A 19,836-nucleotide genomic window follows, 5' to 3' on the forward strand; every position below is an offset into this window, starting at 1 on the left:
GTTTTTGGTGTCCAGGTGTATTAATACCTTGAATTCGATGGCCACGTGTTCCAAGTTGCCGATGACGAGGTCCACATAGTGCGCTTCGTAGTTTTTGGTGTCTACATGTATTAATACCTCGAATTCGATATCTACGTACGTGTCCTACATTGGGTGCGTTCAGCCGATACTTTGCTAGCCTAGCAATCGTGAGCAGTTGCTCGTTTTCGCTCGTTTTCTCTTTTTCGACTTACTGGATTAAAAAGAGAAGAAACGAGCAAAAACGAGCAACTGCTCACGATTGCTAGGCTAGCGGAGTATCGGCTGAACGCACCCATTCAGATTTAAAGTTATTAATACACCTGGACACCGAAAACTATGAAGCGCACTATCTGGATCTCGTCATCGGCAATCTGGGACACGTGAACATCAAATTCGAGGTATTATTACACCTAGACACCGAAAACTACGGAGCGCGATATCTGGACCTCGTCATCGGCAACCTGGGACACGTGGACACCGAAAACTACGGAACGCACTATGTGGACCTCGTCATCGGCAACCTGGGACACGTAGACATCGCATTCAACGTATTATTACACCTGGACACCGAAAACTACGAAGCGCACTATGTGGACCTCGTCATCGGCAACCTGGGACACGTGGACATCGCATTCAACGTATTATTACACCTGGACACCGAAAACTACGAAGCGCACTATGTGGACCTCGTCATCGGCAACCTGGGACACGTGGACATCAAATTCAAGGTATTAGTACACGTAGACACCGAAAACTACGGAGCGCACTATGTGGACCTCGTCATCGGCCACCTGGGACACCTAGACATCGAATTCAACGTACGATTACACCTGGACACCGAAAACTATGAAGCGCACTATCTGGATCCCGTCATCGGCAACCTGGGACACGTGAACATCGAATTCAAGGTATTAATACACGTAGACACCGAAAACTACGGAGCGCACTATGTGGACCTTGTCATCGGCAACCTGGGACACCTAGACATCGCATTCAACGTACGATTACACCTAGACACTGAAAACTATGAAGCGCATTATCTGGATCCCGTCATCGGCAACCTGGGACACGTGGACATCGAATTCAAGATATTAATACACGTAGACACCAAAAACTACGGAGCGCACTATGTGGACCTCGTCATCGGCAACCTGGGACACGTAGACATCGAATTCAACGTATTATTACACCTGGACACCGAAAACTATAAAGCGCACTATCTGGACCTCGTCATCGGCAACCTGGGATACATAGACATCAAATTCAAGCTTGATTCATAAGAATCGACTTAAAAATTCCCTAGCGGCACTTTCTGCCAAGCATAGAGAACCTTCTTTTCCGTTGACTCAATATTTATTATATATATACCTAATTTACCTAAATAGAAATCTTCCTCCTGACGTATAAGTCTATCGACCTAATTTCGAAATACGCGCGCGATATCGAAACTGGCGATACCTGCGCCGCCAGCGTCGAAAAAGTGAAAGGGACGTTTCTCTGATAATCATAATAATATTGAATGAGAGCGTTAGGAGGAGGAGGAGTATCTTAAAAATAAATTTTCACATTTGGAATTTGCGTCGCAATATCTCCGCTCGTAAGGCACGTAGCAGAATATTATGAGAGAAACCCCCCCCTAATTGGACCCCAAGCTATCGATCAAGCCTACTTAGAACTTGATCCGTTCACTCGTTATCGAGATCTCAACATCTCGGGTACTCGCAACCCGTCGCGTCGCGTAAAAGAGTCACGGTCGGTCTCGCTCCGCGTGTACTTGGCGCGAGACACTACCGTGTCTCTTGATATATATATATATATATATATATATATATATATATATATATATATGTTAGAGATGATATTAAATTTAAAATAATTGATAAGAAAAAGATAGTGTCAAATTGTTGGAGCGTGGTGATAGAAATAAAAGAGAATTTATATAAAGGTATGATAGCAGTAGTGTATCATTCGCCGAGTGCGTCAAATGTCGATTTTGTGAGATTTTTGGAAGATACGGTTGAAGATCTAATAATAAAGTATGACTGTATAGTGATAGGGGACTTTAATATAGATATAATGGTAGATTCATTTTACACAAAGAAATTATTAACGGTAATGCAAAACCTAGGGATGAGGCAATACGTTGATTGTCCAACGAGAGTTACAAAAGATAGTCGTACAATGATGGATTTAATTTTTTCGAATAAAAAAATAAAGGTACAAGTGAATGAGAAACCGAAAATAACGGACCATGCATGGCTAAAAGTAGAATCTAATATGAATAAAAAGAGAAATAAATATAAAGAATTCAGAGGCAGGGACTATAGTAAATTTAATGCAGATGAATTTCTTAGAATAATGGAAGAAAGAACTGAGCAAGGTCAAGGGCTAGATATAAGTATAAGGGCGGAGAGATTTGTTAATAGTATAGTAAGTGTAATGGATACTGTAGCACCTAAGAAAAAGGTTAAGATTCCGAAAATATGGGAAGGGAAAATGTGGTATTCAGATGAAATTAGAATGGCAACAGATAGAAGGGATGAGGCTCACAGTAGAGCAATAAGCTCAGGCAAAGAACAGGACTGGGGATTTTTCAAGAATGAAAGAAATGCAGTAGTTAAACTTATTAGGGCAAAAAAGAAAAAATATTATGAGAATATGATAGATAATAATAGGAGTGATCCTACAAAAATGTGGAAAACTTTGAAAGAATTAATTAAAGGTGAGCATGGGGGTTCAGAGAACATCGATAATGTAGATTTTGAAATATTAGAAGACATAGAAGAATGCAATATAGTTGATAAATTTAATATATATTATGTAAAAAGTATTAGCAACATTGTGCAATCTATTAGTAATAAGGGGATAGAAGGCACAGGTAGGAGACCTATTTATGTAATCGAGAATAAGGGAATTATGGAAAATTTTGAGCCAATTAGTGCAAGTGATCTGGAACAAATTGTTAGGGAAGTACCACGAAAGAACGGAACAGAGGAAGGGATAAATAGTGATATACTGAAAATGGTGCTACCTGTGATGAAAGATGAGTTTGTAGGGGTAATTAATGATTCGCTTAGGACAGGTAAATTTCCAGAAGGATGGAAAACATCTACGATAATACCGATACCAAAGGTAAACAAACCAAAAAAAGCGAGCGAGTATAGACCGATCAATATGTTACCGATATATGAAAAAGTATTAGAGTTAGTTGTAAAAAAACAATTGGAAAAATTTCTAGAAGACAATGAAATAATAACCGAATACCAATCGGGATTTAGGAAACAGCAGTCGTGTGAGACAGCAATTCAAAGTTTTATCGAGGAATGGAAGTTGATAATTGAGGAGAAAAAAATGGTGGGGGTGTTATTCCTGGATCTTAGGAGAGCGTTTGAGACAATAGATAGGGTAAGATTAGTGGAAAAATTATATCAGTATGGAATAAGAGGAGTGGTACTGGAATGGATAATATCGTATTTAAGTAATAGAAAGCAACAAGTTAGATTCAATGATATATGTTCTAAAATAATTGAGACAGTATATGGCGTGCCACAGGGATCAGTATTAGGACCTCTATTGTTTATTTTATATATAAATGATATAGTTAAAGTCTGTCCGGAGGGAAGTATATTTAGATTATTCGCAGATAAAACGACCGCAAGTGTAACAGGAGAAAGTTGTGAGGAATTAAAAATAAAACTAAATATGGTGCTCGGTATACTTGAAGAATGGATGAATGTGAATATGTTAAAAATGAATGCAGATAAGACCAAATATATGATAGTTAGAAGTATAAGGAAAGAAATTAAAACAGACATAATAGTAAAAAGTTTGGAAGGAACTATAATTGAGCGTGTCGAGATAGCGAAACATCTGGGTGTAATGATCGATAGTAAACTCCGTTGGGAGAATCACTGTGATTATATGTTAAAGAAAATAGGGAAAAAAGTGAGTTTTCTGAATAGAATAGGAAATGATATATCGGCGTACACTAGATGTACTGTGTATAAGTCTATCATAGCGCCTCACTTTGAATATTGCGCAACGATGTTAATAGGCATGGGTGAGACGCAACTGAATCGACTGCAAGTGGCACAAAACCGTGCCATGAGAGTCATACTGCAATGCTCGCGATACACAAAAGTAGAATTGATGCTGCAAACCCTTAAGTTTATGAATGTAAGACAGAGGCTAATGTACAATGTATGTATTTTTATTTTTAAGATAGTAAGAGGCATAATGCCAAAACATTTAAGTAATAGGATAGAAATAGTAGGAGATGTGAGTGGACGGCAAACGAGGCAGGCTGAGAATATTAGAATTCAATATCGCAGGACGAGAAGCGCACAGAAAAGTATATTTTATGAAGGTTTGAACATGTATAACACCCTGCCGATAAAAATTAAGCAATGTGAAAGAATTGAACCTTTCAAACGTAGGTTAAGAGAATAAATTGTACCTCATGTAGAGGAATTAATTTACAGATATTTTATGTAAAAAATAGCCGAGAAGGCTAATAAAGCTCAATCAATCAATCAATCTCTCTCTCTCTTTCTCTCTCTCTCTCTCTCTCTCTCTCTCTCTCTCTCTCTCTCTCTCTCTCTCTCTCTCTCTCTCTCTCTCCCTCTCTCCATATGCATGGCTCTCATACGCGTAGCTTTCACATGGCCAATTATAAGATTTCTCTACTAAATTTTCAATATCAGAGTAAATTTTATCAATCAATTCGATTATAATAGGTGTACAAATAAGTCTCCGCCGTTTTACAATAGATGGTCCCACTAGGAGGTTATGTTTGAAATTGTCAGATGTAAAGTGTTATATCGTAAGGTTGGACATCTGGCTACACTATAAACTTGACATAGTATCAGACATGTATCGGCATCACATAATTCTTTTCATGCGAAAATGTTGAATTTTGAGCCGAATAAGCGTCATTTGCGGGAACTTTTGATTTATTTCTTTAATTTGAAGAAATCTGCAGCTGAGGCACATTGATTGCTTGTAGAAGCATATAAGTTGTCGTGAGTGGTTTCAAAAGTTTAAGAACGGTGATTTTGACGTCGAGGACAAAGAACGTAGCGGAAGGCCGAAAATGTACGAAGACACGAAATTGGAAGCATTATTGGAGGAAGATTCGTGCCAAACACAAAAAGAACTTGCACTTACGTTAGGAGTGACTCAACAAGCAATTTCACATCGTTTAAAATCGTTGGGAATGATTTTTTTGATAAAAAACGGCGGAAACTTATTTGTACTCCTTATAGTATTTACAACCTTTCCTATTTTCTCGTCAATATTTATGTAACCATTGTCATTAATTATTTTTCTCTCCTATATTTATTAATTGCTGTTTTATAGTTCTCCCCGGGAAATTCCACCCCTATTTCATATATTTTTAGTAAAAATTCGGTTAATTATTTCTCGAAAAATTGGAAAAATTAAAAAAACCTGTTTTCAAAAAATCGGTAACAAAAAACTATACACTTTACTTCTACACTCCCCAGAAAATTCTACCTCTATTTCATATACTTTTAATAAAAATTCGGTCAAATGGTTTTTAATTGCAAAAATTTCAGTACCGGCTTCCAAAGAGATCGGTAACAAAAAATTATACACTTTATGGCACTCCCCGGAAAATTCAATCCCTGTTTTATATACAAAATTTTTGAAATTCCGTTAATTATTTACCAAAAAATTAAAGACATTAAAAAACCGGTTTCCAGAAGATCGGTAACAAAAAATTATACACTTTATGGCACTCCTCGGAAAATTCAACCTCTGTTTTATATACAATTCTTTGAAATTCCGTCAATTATTTACCGAAAAATTGAAGACATTAAAAAAACCGGTTTCCAGAAGATCTGTAACGAAAAACTATACATCCTATAACACTCCCCGGAAAATTCTACCCCTATTTCATATACGCTTGGTAAAAATTTTGGTCCATTTGTTTTCGAGATCATAGCGATAAAAAAAAACTGCAAACCCTGTGTTGCTTTATAATAATAGTATAGATAACGAATACCATATTCCCCGCAGTTATATGCTATGTAAAATATATGTAATATCTAAATTTATATATATATATATATATATCTTTGTCAAATGGTCGGTTCCGGGACATCCTATTTTTTTAATATTTTTCAATGCGCCCCCTAACACCCTGGTTTTATTCTACAAAGGAAAATTAAATCAACCAATTACTTATTGAGATATTGGAAAATAATGTTTTCCAGGACACTTTCGTAATGGTATATCTCGAAAAATCTCGAAAAAATCTTAGTAGTAGTATCTTTATTTCCGAAAAATTATAACCCAAGTGATACACGTCACAAAATTATGTCACCTTATCAAAAAGAAGAGTCGCGCTTCAAGTGATCTATTACAATGACAAAAAAGAAATGATATCTCTTTAAGTTAGAGCGCCAATTACAGAGAGAACATGTATATTGCCTCAAAAAATAATTGTTGCACTACATTGAAAAATCTTTACATTGTGTCAATTAGAAAAGAATGTATAATAACAATTTTATAAGATTAAAAAATTTTATTTAAATTTAACAAGGGAATACAAGATATTTAAATACAAAGTTATTTACATGTGTATTTTTTAATGGCCACAAAGAATTACAGAAGTAACAGTACAAAATAAAAATATTTTATTAAAATACATAAATTTTTCTTGTAAAAAAACTTGGCGCTGCTAGACCTCGAAATTTTAAATAAATAAATAAACTTATTCTATACTTAATTATAAGCCGCATTATCCGCCGTCCGCGTAGTCACGCACACCCATATCACTCACTCCCACATCCACGCTGATAATCATTTAATATTACTCCCATTGTATTCTTTTCTGAATTATTTTTATTTATTGTTGTCCTTATTTATTTAAAAGGTCCAGCAGCGCCAAGTTTTTTTACAAGAAAAATTTATGTATTTTAATAAAATATTTTTATTTTGTACTGTTACTTCTGTAATTCTTTGTGGCCATTAAAAAATACACATGTAAATAACTTTGTATTTAAATATCTTGTATTCCCTTGTTAAATTTAAATAAAATTTTTTAATCTTATAAAATTGTTATTATACATTCTTTTCTAATTGACACAATGTAAAGATTTTTCAATGTAGTGCAACAATTATTTTTTGAGGCAATATACATGTTCTCTCTGTAATTGGCGCTCTAACTTAAAGAGATATCATTTCTTTTTTGTAATTGTAATAGATCACTTGAAGCGCGACTCTTCTTTTTGATAAGGTGACATAATTTTGTGACGTGTATCACTTGGGTTATAATTTTTCGGAAATAAAGATACTACTACTAAGATTTTTTCGAGATTTTTCGAGATATAAAGATCTACCACTTGTTACTTAGGTTTTTTCGAGGTATAATACTACCACTTTCTTTTTTTTTAGGTAACAACATATACACTACTATACGTGTACTTGGCGCCTTTTTTTACCTTTTTTTAAAAAAGGTAATTTTGTGTGGATATCACGCCTTTTTGTAGTATATTACGCATTGTATAAACAGTATGTACAGGATAAAGCTATTTGGAGGTATAATACTACCACTTTGTTTTTTTCGAGGTAACAACATAACAGGGTAACAACATAATACATATACACTATTATGCGTGTACTTGGCGCTCATTTTACCTTTTTTTTTAAAAGGTAATTTTGTACGGATATCACGCCTTTTTGTAGTGTTACGCATCTTAATCTTATAAACAATATATCTTATAATCTCATAAACCGTATATAATACAAGGTATGAAGCTAAAAGTGTTACGGACTATTATTTCTAAAGAAAACAACAATTTAATATTTTGCTCAGTTTTTTAAAAATAATAATTTGTAACCCTTTTAGTTGTACACCTTGTATATATTTTTCAATTTCAACATAAAACATAATCGCAATAAAGCATGATTAATGTTAATAAGTCGTTAACTGTAAAATTCTTTATTTATTTTTATTTGCGTGTCTTACTGAATGTTGTTCGCAACTGTATATGTACCGATATCTTCAGGTATCGATATTTTTGATAATTATTTTTACGTCAGACATAATTTTAATTCATCCAATTTTTATTATGTCTAAACATAATTTTTGTCCAATTTTTATTATGTCTAGACATAATTTTAATTCAGCGATTTTTATTATGTCATGACATAATTTTAATTCTGCCGCTAGGGAAATTTTAATTCGATTTTTATGAATCAAGCTTGAATTCAATGTTTAGGTGTCCCAGGTTGCCGATGACGAGGTCCACATAGCGCGCTCTATAGCTTTCGGTGTCCAGGTGTATTAATACCTTGAATTCGATGGCCACGTGTTCCAAGTTGCCGATGACGAGGTCCACATGTGCGCTTCGTAGTTTTCGGTGTCTACATGTATTAATATTTCGAATTCGATATCTACGTGTCCTACATTGGGTGCGTTTAGCCGATACTTTGCTAGCCTAGCAATCGTGAGCAGTCGCTCGTTTTCGCTCGTTTCCTCTTTTTTGATTTACTGGATTAAAAAGAGAGGAAACGAGCAAAAACGAGCAACTGCTCACGATTGCTAGGCTAGCGGAATATCGGCTGAACGCACATATTCAGATTTAAAGTTATTAATACACCTAGACACCAAAAACTATGAAGCGCACTATGTGGACCTCGTCATCAGCAACCTGGGACACCTAGAAATCAATTTCAAGGTATTATTACACGTAGACACCGAAAACTACGGAGCGCACTGTGTGGACCTCGTCATCGGCAACCTGGGACACGTAGACATCGCATTCAACGTACGATTACACCTGGACACCGAAAACTATGAAGCGCATTATCTGGATCCCGTCATCGGCAACCTGGGACACGTGGACATCGAATTCAAGATATTAATACACGTAGACACCAAAAACTACGGAGCGCACTATGTGAACCTCGTCATCGGCAACCTGGGACACGTAGACATCGAATTCAACGTATTATTACACCTGGACACCGAAAACTACGAAGCGCACTATGTGGACCTTGTCATCGGCAACCTGGGACACCTAGACATCAAATTCAACGTACGATTACACCTGGACACCGGAAACTACGAAGCGCACTATCTGGATCCCGTCATCGGCAACCTGGGATACGTGGACATCGAATTCAAAATATTAATACACATAGACACCAAAAACTACGGAGCGCACTATGTGGACCTTGTCATCGGCAACCTGGGATACGTGAACATCGAATTCAGGGTATTAATACACGTAGACACCGAAAACTACGGAGCGCACTGTGTGGACCTCGTCATCGGCAACCTGGGACACGTAGACATCGCATTCAACGTATTATTACACCTGGACACCGAAAACTACGAAGCGCACTATGTGGACCTCGTCATCGGCAACCTGGGACACGTGGACATCGAATTCAAGGTATTAATACACGTAGACACCGAAAACTACGGAGCGCACTGTGTGGACCTCGTCATCGGCAACCTGGGACACGTAGACATCGCATTCAACGTATTATTACACCTGGACACCGAAAACTATGAAGCGCACTATGTGGACCTCGTCATCGGCAACCTGGGACACGTGGACATCGAATTCAAGGTACTAATACACGTAGACACCGAAAACTACGGAGCGCACTGTGTGGACCTCGTCATCGGCAACCTGGGACACGTAGACATCGCATTCAACGTATTATTACACCTGGACACCGAAAACTATGAAGCGCACTATGTGGACCTCGTCATCGGCAACCTGGGACACGTGGACATCGAGTTCAAGGTATTAATACACGTAGACACCGAAAACTACGGAGCGCACTATGTGGACCTCGTCATCGGCAACCTGGGACACCTAGACATCGAATTCAACGTACGATTACACCTGGACACCGAAAACTATGAAGCGCATTATCTGGATCCCGTCATCGGCAACCTGGGACACGTGGACATCGAATTCAAGATATTAATACACGTAGACACCAAAAACTACGGAGCGCACTATGTGGACCTCGTCATCGGCAACCTGGGACACGTAGACATCGAATTCAACGTATTATTACACCTGGACACCGAAAACTATGAAGCGCATTATCTGGATCCCGTCATCGGCAACCTGGGACACGTGGACATCGAATTCAAGATATTAATACACGTAGACACCAAAAACTACGGAGCGCACTATGTGGACCTCGTCATCGGCAACCTGGGACACGTAGACATCGAATTCAACGTATTATTACACCTGGACACCGATAACTATAAAGCGCACTATCTGGACCTCGTTATCGGCAACCTGGGATACATAGACATCAAATTCAAGCTTGATTCATAAGAATCGACTTAAAAATTCCCTAGCGGCACTTTCTGCCAAGCGTAGAGAACCTTCTTTTCCGTTGACTCAATATTTATTATATATATACCTAATTTACCTAAATAGAAATCTTCCTCTGACCGATAAGTCTATCGACCTAATTTCGAAATACGCGCGCGATATCGAAACTGGCGATACCTGCGCCGCCAGCGTCGAAAAAGTGAAAGTGACGTTTCTCTGATAGATCGCGGCGTTAGGAGGAGGAGGAGGAGTATCTTAAAAATAAATTTTCACATTTGGACTTTGCGTCGCAATATCTCCGCTCGTAAGGCACGTAGCGGAATATTATGAGAGAAACCCCCCCTAATTGGACCCCAAGCTATCGATCAAGCCTACTTAGAACTTGATCCGTTCACTCGTTATCGAGATCTCAACATCTCGGGTACTCGCAACCCGTCGCGTCGCGTAAAAGAGTCACGGTCGGTCTCGCTCCGCGTGTACTTGGCGCGAGACACTACCGTGTCTCTTGATTCCAAGACAGTAACGTTACAGTAATGTTTCCAGGATCCGACTGGCTTGGAAAAAATATATACTTTATGATAGATTCCAAGACATGTTATATATATACTTTATAGTAGATTCCAAGACATGCACCATTTTATGATGCGTTAGTTTCCAAGACACGAACAATTTTTGGCCATAACGTAAAATTACTGACTTGCGGGATAATATTTACAAAATACCGTACCTTATGTTTCCATACCACGTTCTTAAGTGTCAAGAAGTATCTTAAATCCCTTGAATATACGGAAATTACAAAAATTGATATGTACAGTTGTATGACATAACCTCAAATTTTGGGGTACAAGCACATTTTTGTAAATGCGAAATTATTTATTTGCGGGTTGACGTAATGTGTGAAATACCGTAAACTCACATTCTTTTACCACGCTCTCAGACGTTAAAATATGTATATTAAACGCGCCGAATATACGTAAATAAGAAAAACTGACATGTAATAAATTATGGCCTAACGTTAGTTTCCAGGACATACAAATTTTTCATAAAAAGTGAAATTATTCACTTGCGGGTTAACGTCTGCGGAATCGGGTTGACGTGTGTGGAATACCGTGAACTCACATTCTCTTACCACGTTCTCAAACGTTAAAATGCATATTAAACGCGCTGAATATACGTAAATAAGCAAAAACAGACATGTATATAATAAATTATGGCCTAACGTTAGTTTCCAGGACATAAAAATTTTTCATAAATCATGTAAAATTTATTGATTTGCGGGATAATGCTTGCGAAATAACCCAATAAGAACAGTATCGTTTTATATACGTATATTAAACGTAAGTATGGTATAAAACTGGTATAGGTATATGGCATATACGTATATATAGAATTAACGTTTTTTATACGATAGTGTAATATACGTTTATAACACTCGTTTTTACTACGTATGTTTAATACGAAACGTACTTTATACGTTGGAAAATAGTTTAGGTAACACCAGAATTTCATCTACGTTTATAATACGTATAAAAATAATATAATATTCTATTTAAATAAGCGTTTTTTTAATACGTTTATAATTTGCAAAAAATATTCCTTTAAATAACGTCTTAGAAATAGGATTTAATATCCAGGTATGATATATTTTTTAAATACGTTAATAAAAGGTTGAGCGTATATTATATTTATATGCTTTCACCGCGGCAATTTTTAACAAATAATAAACGTACTTTATACGTTGAAAAATAGTTTATGTAACACCAGAAATTAATCTACGTTTATAATACGTATAAAAATAATATAATATTCTATTTAAATAAGCGTTTTTTTAATACGTTTATAATTTGCAAAAAATATCCCTTTAAATAACGTCTTAGGAATAGGATTTAATATCCAGGTATGATATACTTTTTAAATACGTTAATAAAAGGTTGAGCGTATATTATATTTATATGCTTTTACCGCGGCAATTTTTAACAAATAATAAACGTATTTTATACCACATCCTGTGCAGCTAATTACAAATTCGTTGAAATATTATTTATGAAATGAAAAACATAAACATTTGGAGAATACGATTATAATTCAGGTACGATTATTCAATTTTAATTATATTCTTTTTCGTTATTATATTCTTTTTTCATAAATATATTTACGAACACAACATTTCATAATGAGCCGGCACTGGTTTCTGACATTCACCCGACATTAAGAAATATTATATCATATCAATTCAAAATTGTATTACTCTTTTTAAACTGAATTTGTTTCTTAAAATGATTTTTGAAAAATTATATATTTGCGCTGGTTATGACATATGTAGACTATATATAACGTTTACATCAAATTAAGAAATAGTCTACCACGTAAGGCAGTTGGCTCACGATGGAGAGGTCCCGAGTTCAAATCCCACCAAGGTAAGTGTGTTTTTCAAATACAAAAAAATATTTATAATCATGGACTGCATCTTAAGAAATAAATTTAGTTAAAAAATGGTAATAAAATTTCGAAATAAATAATTTTATTTATGTCGGGTAAATAATTATTCGAATTTAATTCGTATATGTATAACGTTTAATACGCGAATAAAAATTGATATATGAAAACGTATATGAGACGGTCATAGAAACGAAAATTATACTCAAGTCATATACGTTTAATATATCATGTTTATACTATACGTTAATACCATAAATATACGTATATTATACCTTCTTGTTCTTATTGGGAACTTAAACTTATGTTTCCATATCGCGTTTTCAAATGTTAAGAAATACTTTAAACCCCTTGAATGTACGGAAATTATCAAAAATTGATATGTACAGTTCTATGACATAACCTCAAATTTCGGGGTACAAGCACATTTTTGTAAATGCAAAATTCACTTGCGGGTTGACGTGTGTGAAATACCGTAAACTCACATTTTTTTACCACGTTCTCAGACGTTAAAATGTATATTAAACGCGCTGAATATACGTAAATAAGCAAAAACTGACATGTAATAAATTATGGCCTAACGTTAGTTTCCAGGACATAAAAAATTTTTCATAAATAATGTGAAATTATTCACTTGCGAGTTAACTTCTGCGGAATCGGGTTGACGTGTGTAGAATACCGTAAACTCACATTCTCTTACCACGTTCTCAAACGTTAAAATGTATATTAAACACAATATTAAACACATATTAAACACAAATATGTTGGAAGGATATGTAAATATACCTATTACTAATATTGTATGTTTGATTGAATGCTTTTAGGATTGTCATATATCTGTGAAAAAATTTCAAGATGCTAGTCTGCTTCTTAAAATTTTCTCCTTGTTTAAATGTTTGTATTTTGTAATGTAACAAGCAAATTTGAATTTTGATTTTATAGTGGTATTTTGCCGTATGTGGAATCCCCCCTCTAAAAAAAGATTTGTTGAAAGATATACATTTTTATCGCAATTATATGAATATAAATATTTGGGGGGGAGGGGTGCAGAAAGTCTATTGTGTAATCCAAATTTACAAAATAATATGTGTATAGTCGCTCTCCTACAATTAAAATATTGATTAATTATCCGGTCACAATTAATGTAATCAATGTAATGTCATTTAGGCTGTGTCAAAATCGGACGATCTGTCTGAGCTTCTTAGACTATAAATTAGCGGTAACGTGTGCGTTAACCTTTCATCTATGCTTCGAATGTATTAATGCTCAGAGATTAATAGATAATAGTGGATATCGTCATACAAATCTGTACGTATGTTATGTATATCTCGCGTAAGTATTAAAAACAAGATAATTAATATTATTGTTAGAAGTACATATATGAACATAACACATAATTTAATAGTTGAACATAACAATTAATTTAATAATCATTGAACTATCCCAGTCAACACGCATGTCTCAAATCGGAACATATGACCTCTTAAAGACGTCTTCAAGACGTCATTAAGACATCTTTAAGACATTACTATTAAGTATTCGATATATTAAGTAATATATCGAAATGATTAGTCTTGTATCAGATGTATTTTTCGAAAGCAACGCGTACAATTTGATTTTTATAGATGGTATATCTCCATCTCTCTTAGACTGTCTCTGACTTCCGCGTGGTCGAATTAAAAATAATTCTTTTAACATTACACGCACAGCGTTATCGGGATATCTAACAGGTACTATAGAAGTATCGTCGTGTAAAGCGTATTACCTCGGAAAGTATGAAAAGAAAGTAGAGTAGGCTCTGCGAACGATATATTACAACGGAAGGAAGTGAATTGACGTAAAATTCACGCCGATCTTTTCCTTCTGTATAAGAAACAACCGGGAGGTTTAAGCGAAACGTTGCGTATACACTTTTAACTTTCCGCAATACTCGACGCTTAACTCAACCCCTCGCATTGCGCGGTCACGAAAAAGACAGTGTACAGAGAATTTATCTCTTTCTTTTAGCTGCCTTGTGCACACGTATCGTGCACCTTGTGCGTGCTACATCATATCGATTCGATTTCCTTCCGCGGTGCAATTTTTCTCAATTACGCGCCGACCAAACGGAATGCTTGACGAAGCCAATGAATTCCTCCCCACGCGTGGATGTTTTCCGCTTGGTAAGGTTTGGCAAGCGTTAGTGCTATACCTGCCACAAAACCGTCAAGATGGACAGTGTTCAAAGTCAATATATGCGTATCAATCATATCCTGATGTGCCTCATCGGTCAGTGGCCGTACCAGGAGAGTTGGGAAAAATTTCTCATCCAATCCGTTTTTGTGCCTGCGGTTTTCGCTCAAGCAGTTATTCAGGTAAACTCCTCTTTAAATGTCCCTTAAATAACGCAAAAGATAAGTTTTTATAAATTAATCGTGAAACAAAAAACAAGCTAATAATTAATTGTGCGTATATATAAAAGATCAACGGTGATCAAGATGGAAGTAAATTACTAAATTGGACTATTAAATTAGAAACTATATTTTTATCTTTTGATGAATAACAAGTCACATTTATAATTATAACAAATAATATACTATTAAAATAACAATACTTAACATTCTCAATTTTAAATTGGAATTGTTAACAATAACTTGTCAGGACGACAGCGTAATATAAGATTATACATTTTTAAACCAATTCGAAATTGCAAGAAGACATGTGTATTATATTTTTGCAAGCTTATATATTCTTTTTTCGGAGAATATTGATTTAACTATATGATATATCTTAAATTAGATGTGGTCATGCATTTTGAGAAATTTTGCAGGGTGGCGGCATGATTACTGCTTGGTTTGCGGATGACATCGACGCGTTTATGGAGGGTTCGTCGCCTTTTGTAATTAGTTTAATGTGCGTCTGTAAATATATTAATTATACGTACAATCATAAGCAGGTATGTCCTTTTTCTCGAAGATGCGAGAATAATCGATTTTCTGATACTAATCGTATAGTTATTCGTCATATTAAACGTAGATGAAGAGGCTCGCTCTCACAATGGCGGACGATTGGAATATCTATTCAAAGCTTAGTCACGAGTATCATATTCTTTGTAGAAATTACACGATGGGTAGAAAAGTCACGCTTGCTTACGCAGGTAAAAATTATATTAAAAGCAAAGGCTTTCTTTGAAATACCGCGATTAAATTTAGATTAATTTTGCGAAAAAACTTAGTACATATAAAATAATATGTAAACGGTACAAATTTTAAACATATAGATATATACATATAATTTATGTACACTATATGTGATATTTAAATTTATATGTATAAATATAATTAAATTGAAATTTATACAGGATGTAGATACTTTTTAAATGAAGCTAAAATATCTCCCGTACGTTAAGCTGAATAGTTACAAGCCAGGTTCGACTTTTGATTGATACATTATTTTTTATTTGTTTTATTTATTTTATTTATTAATGACATAGCTGCTTTTATTAAATTCTGCTCTTTCTTACTGTATGCTGATGACCTTAAATTATACCGCCGGATTAATGGACCTGCTGATGCGCTTTTATTACAACATGACTTATTTGAACTTGAGGCCTGGTGTAGGAGGAACTGTCTTCGGCTTAACGTCTCTAAATGTTTTGTTATTCACTTTTCTCGTAGACGTAACTCATATTTATATAACTATACTCTTGATGGTTTACCTCTCTCAGCAGTGCGCGAAGCTCGAGATCTCGGGGTCTTGTTCAGTGCGGACTTATCATTTAATGCACATATACAATCAATAGTTTCATCTGCTTATAGAACGCTTGGATTCATCCTCCGATGGGGTAGATTTTTTAAGAATATAACCACTTTAAAATTATTATACTGTACGTTAGTTCGCCCCAAGTTGGAGTACTGTTCCATAGTTTGGTCTCCGTATTTTGAATGTCATCAGCTATTGATTGAACGTGTGCAGCACAAATTCCTGCGTATGGCCGCTTATCGGCTAGGTAATCCCATGTCAATTACTTGCCATGAATACTGCACTATATTAGATAGATTAAATCTGCTATCGTTAGAAAATAGGAGACTAACCTTTGATCTTACATTTATTTTTAAGCTTCTTAATCACTCTATTGATTGTCCGGTTTTGTTGGAACGTATCTATTTCAACATCCCGAATAGAGAATTAAGACAGTACTCCATCTTCCACATCGAGTATCACCGTACTTTGTATAGCGCAAATTCGTGTGTAAATAGGCTAATAATATCTGCAAGTAATTTCTCCAATAGGGTTGATTTTTTTGGTGGCTCTGTATCAACTTTTAAACAAAAACTTTCTCGTCTACTCTTGTAACCTAAATTTCTCCATATTATGTTGTAAAATATTTATTTTATCTTATTGTTCTTGTTTTTTCTTTTCTCTTTGTACGCTAAAGGGTTTATTACCCGTTAATAAAGTTTATTATTATTATTATTATTATTATTATTTACAGTCTCCCTATATGGCTCAATGGCTCCCTTTCTGGCGGTACCGGTTATAATAAACACAGCCGGCTACATGGGGTTGTACAACATTTCCGAGGGTAGACCCCTGATGTTTCGCACGGAATACTTTATAGACTCCGAGAAGTATTACTACCCGTTGCTGGTGCACTCGTACATTGGCACCCTCGGATTCGTCACGATCGTCGTGGCGATCGACACAATGCTGGTGTTTCACGTTCAACATGAATGTGGGATGTGCGAGATCCTAGGGTAACTCTGCAATAATGGCACTTTGTAAGACTGAACAACATTTTTCATTCAAAACGAATTCTCGTGTGTTTGGTATACCCGCGTCTACATATAATATGTTACTTGCGAGAAATCTGATCGGTGTTTATCTCATCTCGTACTGAACTATTTCATACTGTCACATATTTGTTACATGTTTTATTAAATATTTGATACATAGAAATGTATATATACATTTTGTTGTTGTGTAAATCGATTATTATTGAGCGGGAAAGAAAGAATGACTGTGGAATAAATATTTGTCATTGGTCATTGAGTGTCTTATTAATGCGTACGTTACCCGAATTCGTTTCATCCATACACCACGTCGTGAAGATAGAACGATATATGATTATCCAAGGTAGAGACGACGATATTAAGTTTAAATATTAACGTATTTCATCTACATCACTCGATCGAATTTCAACATCCTTGGATCCGACTTATGTTTAAGATACATTTATCAATGAGCATTTTTTAGATATCGGCTAGCACGGATTGTTGACGCAGATACTTTAGACATAAAGCATTCAGATAAAGAGGAGGCTGCATCGTACAAACATGTAAAGAATTGTGTAATCATGCACAATCACATAATAGAGTTAGTATCTCTGAATAACTACATTATATCCTTTGTTGCTGATAATTTCATGTGCATTATAACGTTTTTAATATAAATTATGTTAATTGACATTTTTTATGTGTGTACATATTCTATTCAATTTATGTATATTTATTTGCATTATGTACTTTATTTAATAATTTAATTTCTTTATGTCGATTCCCCCGCCCAGTATTAAAATATATTTTATGGAATATCTATTTTAGCATATATATATATATATATATATATATATATATATATAAAATATATATATATATATATCTTTATTAACTTTATTAACTTTTTTCGGACATGAAGATATGCTAGGCGTATTGAGGTTGCGAATAAGACATCGTATTTTTTTCAACTAGGTTGCAATATGATAGGCATGACGTTCACAATATTCCAGGTTAGTGCTGAATACAAATATTATAAAAACACACAAGCGACTATAATTATTATCAAACTGATAAACTTTATGTCTATTAAAAGCTTCGTTTTTTTTATGATGTCATACTTAAGATTAAAAAATATTTTTTAAACACACTTGTATAATTATACATGTGAGAGTATGACAAAATAAACTTATATTTACAAATTAGGCAGTGGTAAAGTTGAGCGATCCAAACGAAGCTTTGCGATATGCATCGTTCACGGTGACTCTGCTTTCCGTTCTTTTCCTCGAAACCTGGCCGGGTCAGCAGTTATCAGATTATGCTGACAAAATTTTCGCGTACACGTAAGTATCTCGTAGTGGAAGCATTTTGCTGCAGCTCATATAGCCAATTTCTAAAAACGATTAATGTCCAATAACAGCTGTTCAGATATTCACACATCTGGTTTATGCAACCGCTTTATAAACACACATTTGCCAAGAATAATTGTATATAAATAGGTGATTCTCTGGTGAAAAAATTACTCATTCTCAGAAATGTTCTAAAAATCTTTTATGTTTTAGATTTATAAAAAATTCTGAAAAAAATATATAAAATTTTTCAGATACTTTCAGAAATAATTGGATGAAAATTTTGGGGATATTTCAGTACCTATGTATGAACATTTCAGATAACTTGCGCGAATTTCCTCATATTTATTCAGATTTCTATAAATAGTTGGCAGGAAAAATCTGAAATATGTCATTATTATTTTGTCTGTCTTTCTGAAAAACGTTTTAATTTGTATAAATAATCTGAAAAATTCCAAGAAAGTCTTAAAAATTTTAAAGAAATTTTGACTAATTATGACTAATATTACAAAAAACTCTAAGATATTTTTTCACCAGGGTTTTTAACTAAAAAAATTAATCCGACACGTCTATCTTTTAGAACTAATGGACAATGGTATCAGTCTTCGCTGAGAGTGAAAAAAGTGATCAGCATTATGTTGATGAGGAGTTACGTGCCAGTTAAAATAACTGCGGGCAATCTATACACCTTAAACCTAGCAAATTTTTCTGCTGTAAGACTTTTTTTCCAAAATGACATCTAATACTGTATTGCCGTAAAGATTGATATATTATCATTTTAAGGTCCTACGCACGTCGTTTTCTTACTTCACTGTCCTCTGCTCTATGCAATGAGTGAGGCTCGCTGCAATTCAAAAGCAATTATTGATGATAACAGCTACAAGTAACTGAGCCTTTACCACCCTTTTTATGATGACTTGTGAGTTACAGTGACGATGA

The 19,836-nt window shown here is 34.9% G+C and overlaps 1 protein-coding gene and 1 pseudogene across 2 annotated transcripts in view; both read left to right on the forward strand.

Moving 5' to 3' along the window:
• Positions 1-19,836, forward strand: part of LOC143908428 (uncharacterized) — a 268,255-nt pseudogene that overhangs the window by 114,196 nt on the left and 134,223 nt on the right. The gene's annotated exons all lie outside the window — the stretch shown is intronic.
• On the forward strand, positions 14,076-19,818 carry LOC143908408 (odorant receptor 13a). The gene is made up of 9 exons (XM_077426077.1): positions 14,076-15,148; positions 15,604-15,729; positions 15,810-15,930; positions 17,269-17,530; positions 18,030-18,149; positions 18,471-18,561; positions 18,755-18,891; positions 19,478-19,610; positions 19,681-19,818. Exons 1-9 carry the CDS (start codon positions 15,005-15,007, stop codon positions 19,729-19,731), a joined length of 1,185 nt encoding a protein of 394 aa, XP_077282203.1. The 5' UTR covers positions 14,076-15,004; the 3' UTR covers positions 19,732-19,818.

The sequence above is a fragment of the Temnothorax americanus genome, unplaced genomic scaffold, assembly GCF_048541705.1.
Source record: "Temnothorax americanus isolate GAGA-0224 unplaced genomic scaffold, ASM4854170v1 Scaffold94, whole genome shotgun sequence".
In the NCBI taxonomy this organism is placed as follows: Eukaryota; Metazoa; Arthropoda; class Insecta; order Hymenoptera; family Formicidae; genus Temnothorax; species Temnothorax americanus.

Coding starts and splice junctions, on each gene's coding strand:
- LOC143908408 (XM_077426077.1), top strand. CDS start 15,005: ATGGACAGTGTTCAAAGTCAATATATGCGTATCAATCATATCCTGATG. Junction 15,730..15,809: donor ATACGTACAATCATAAGCAG/GTATGTCCTTTT, acceptor TATTAAACGTAG/ATGAAGAGGCTCGCTCTCAC. Junction 18,892..19,477: donor GACAAAATTTTCGCGTACAC/GTAAGTATCTCG, acceptor TCTATCTTTTAG/AACTAATGGACAATGGTATC.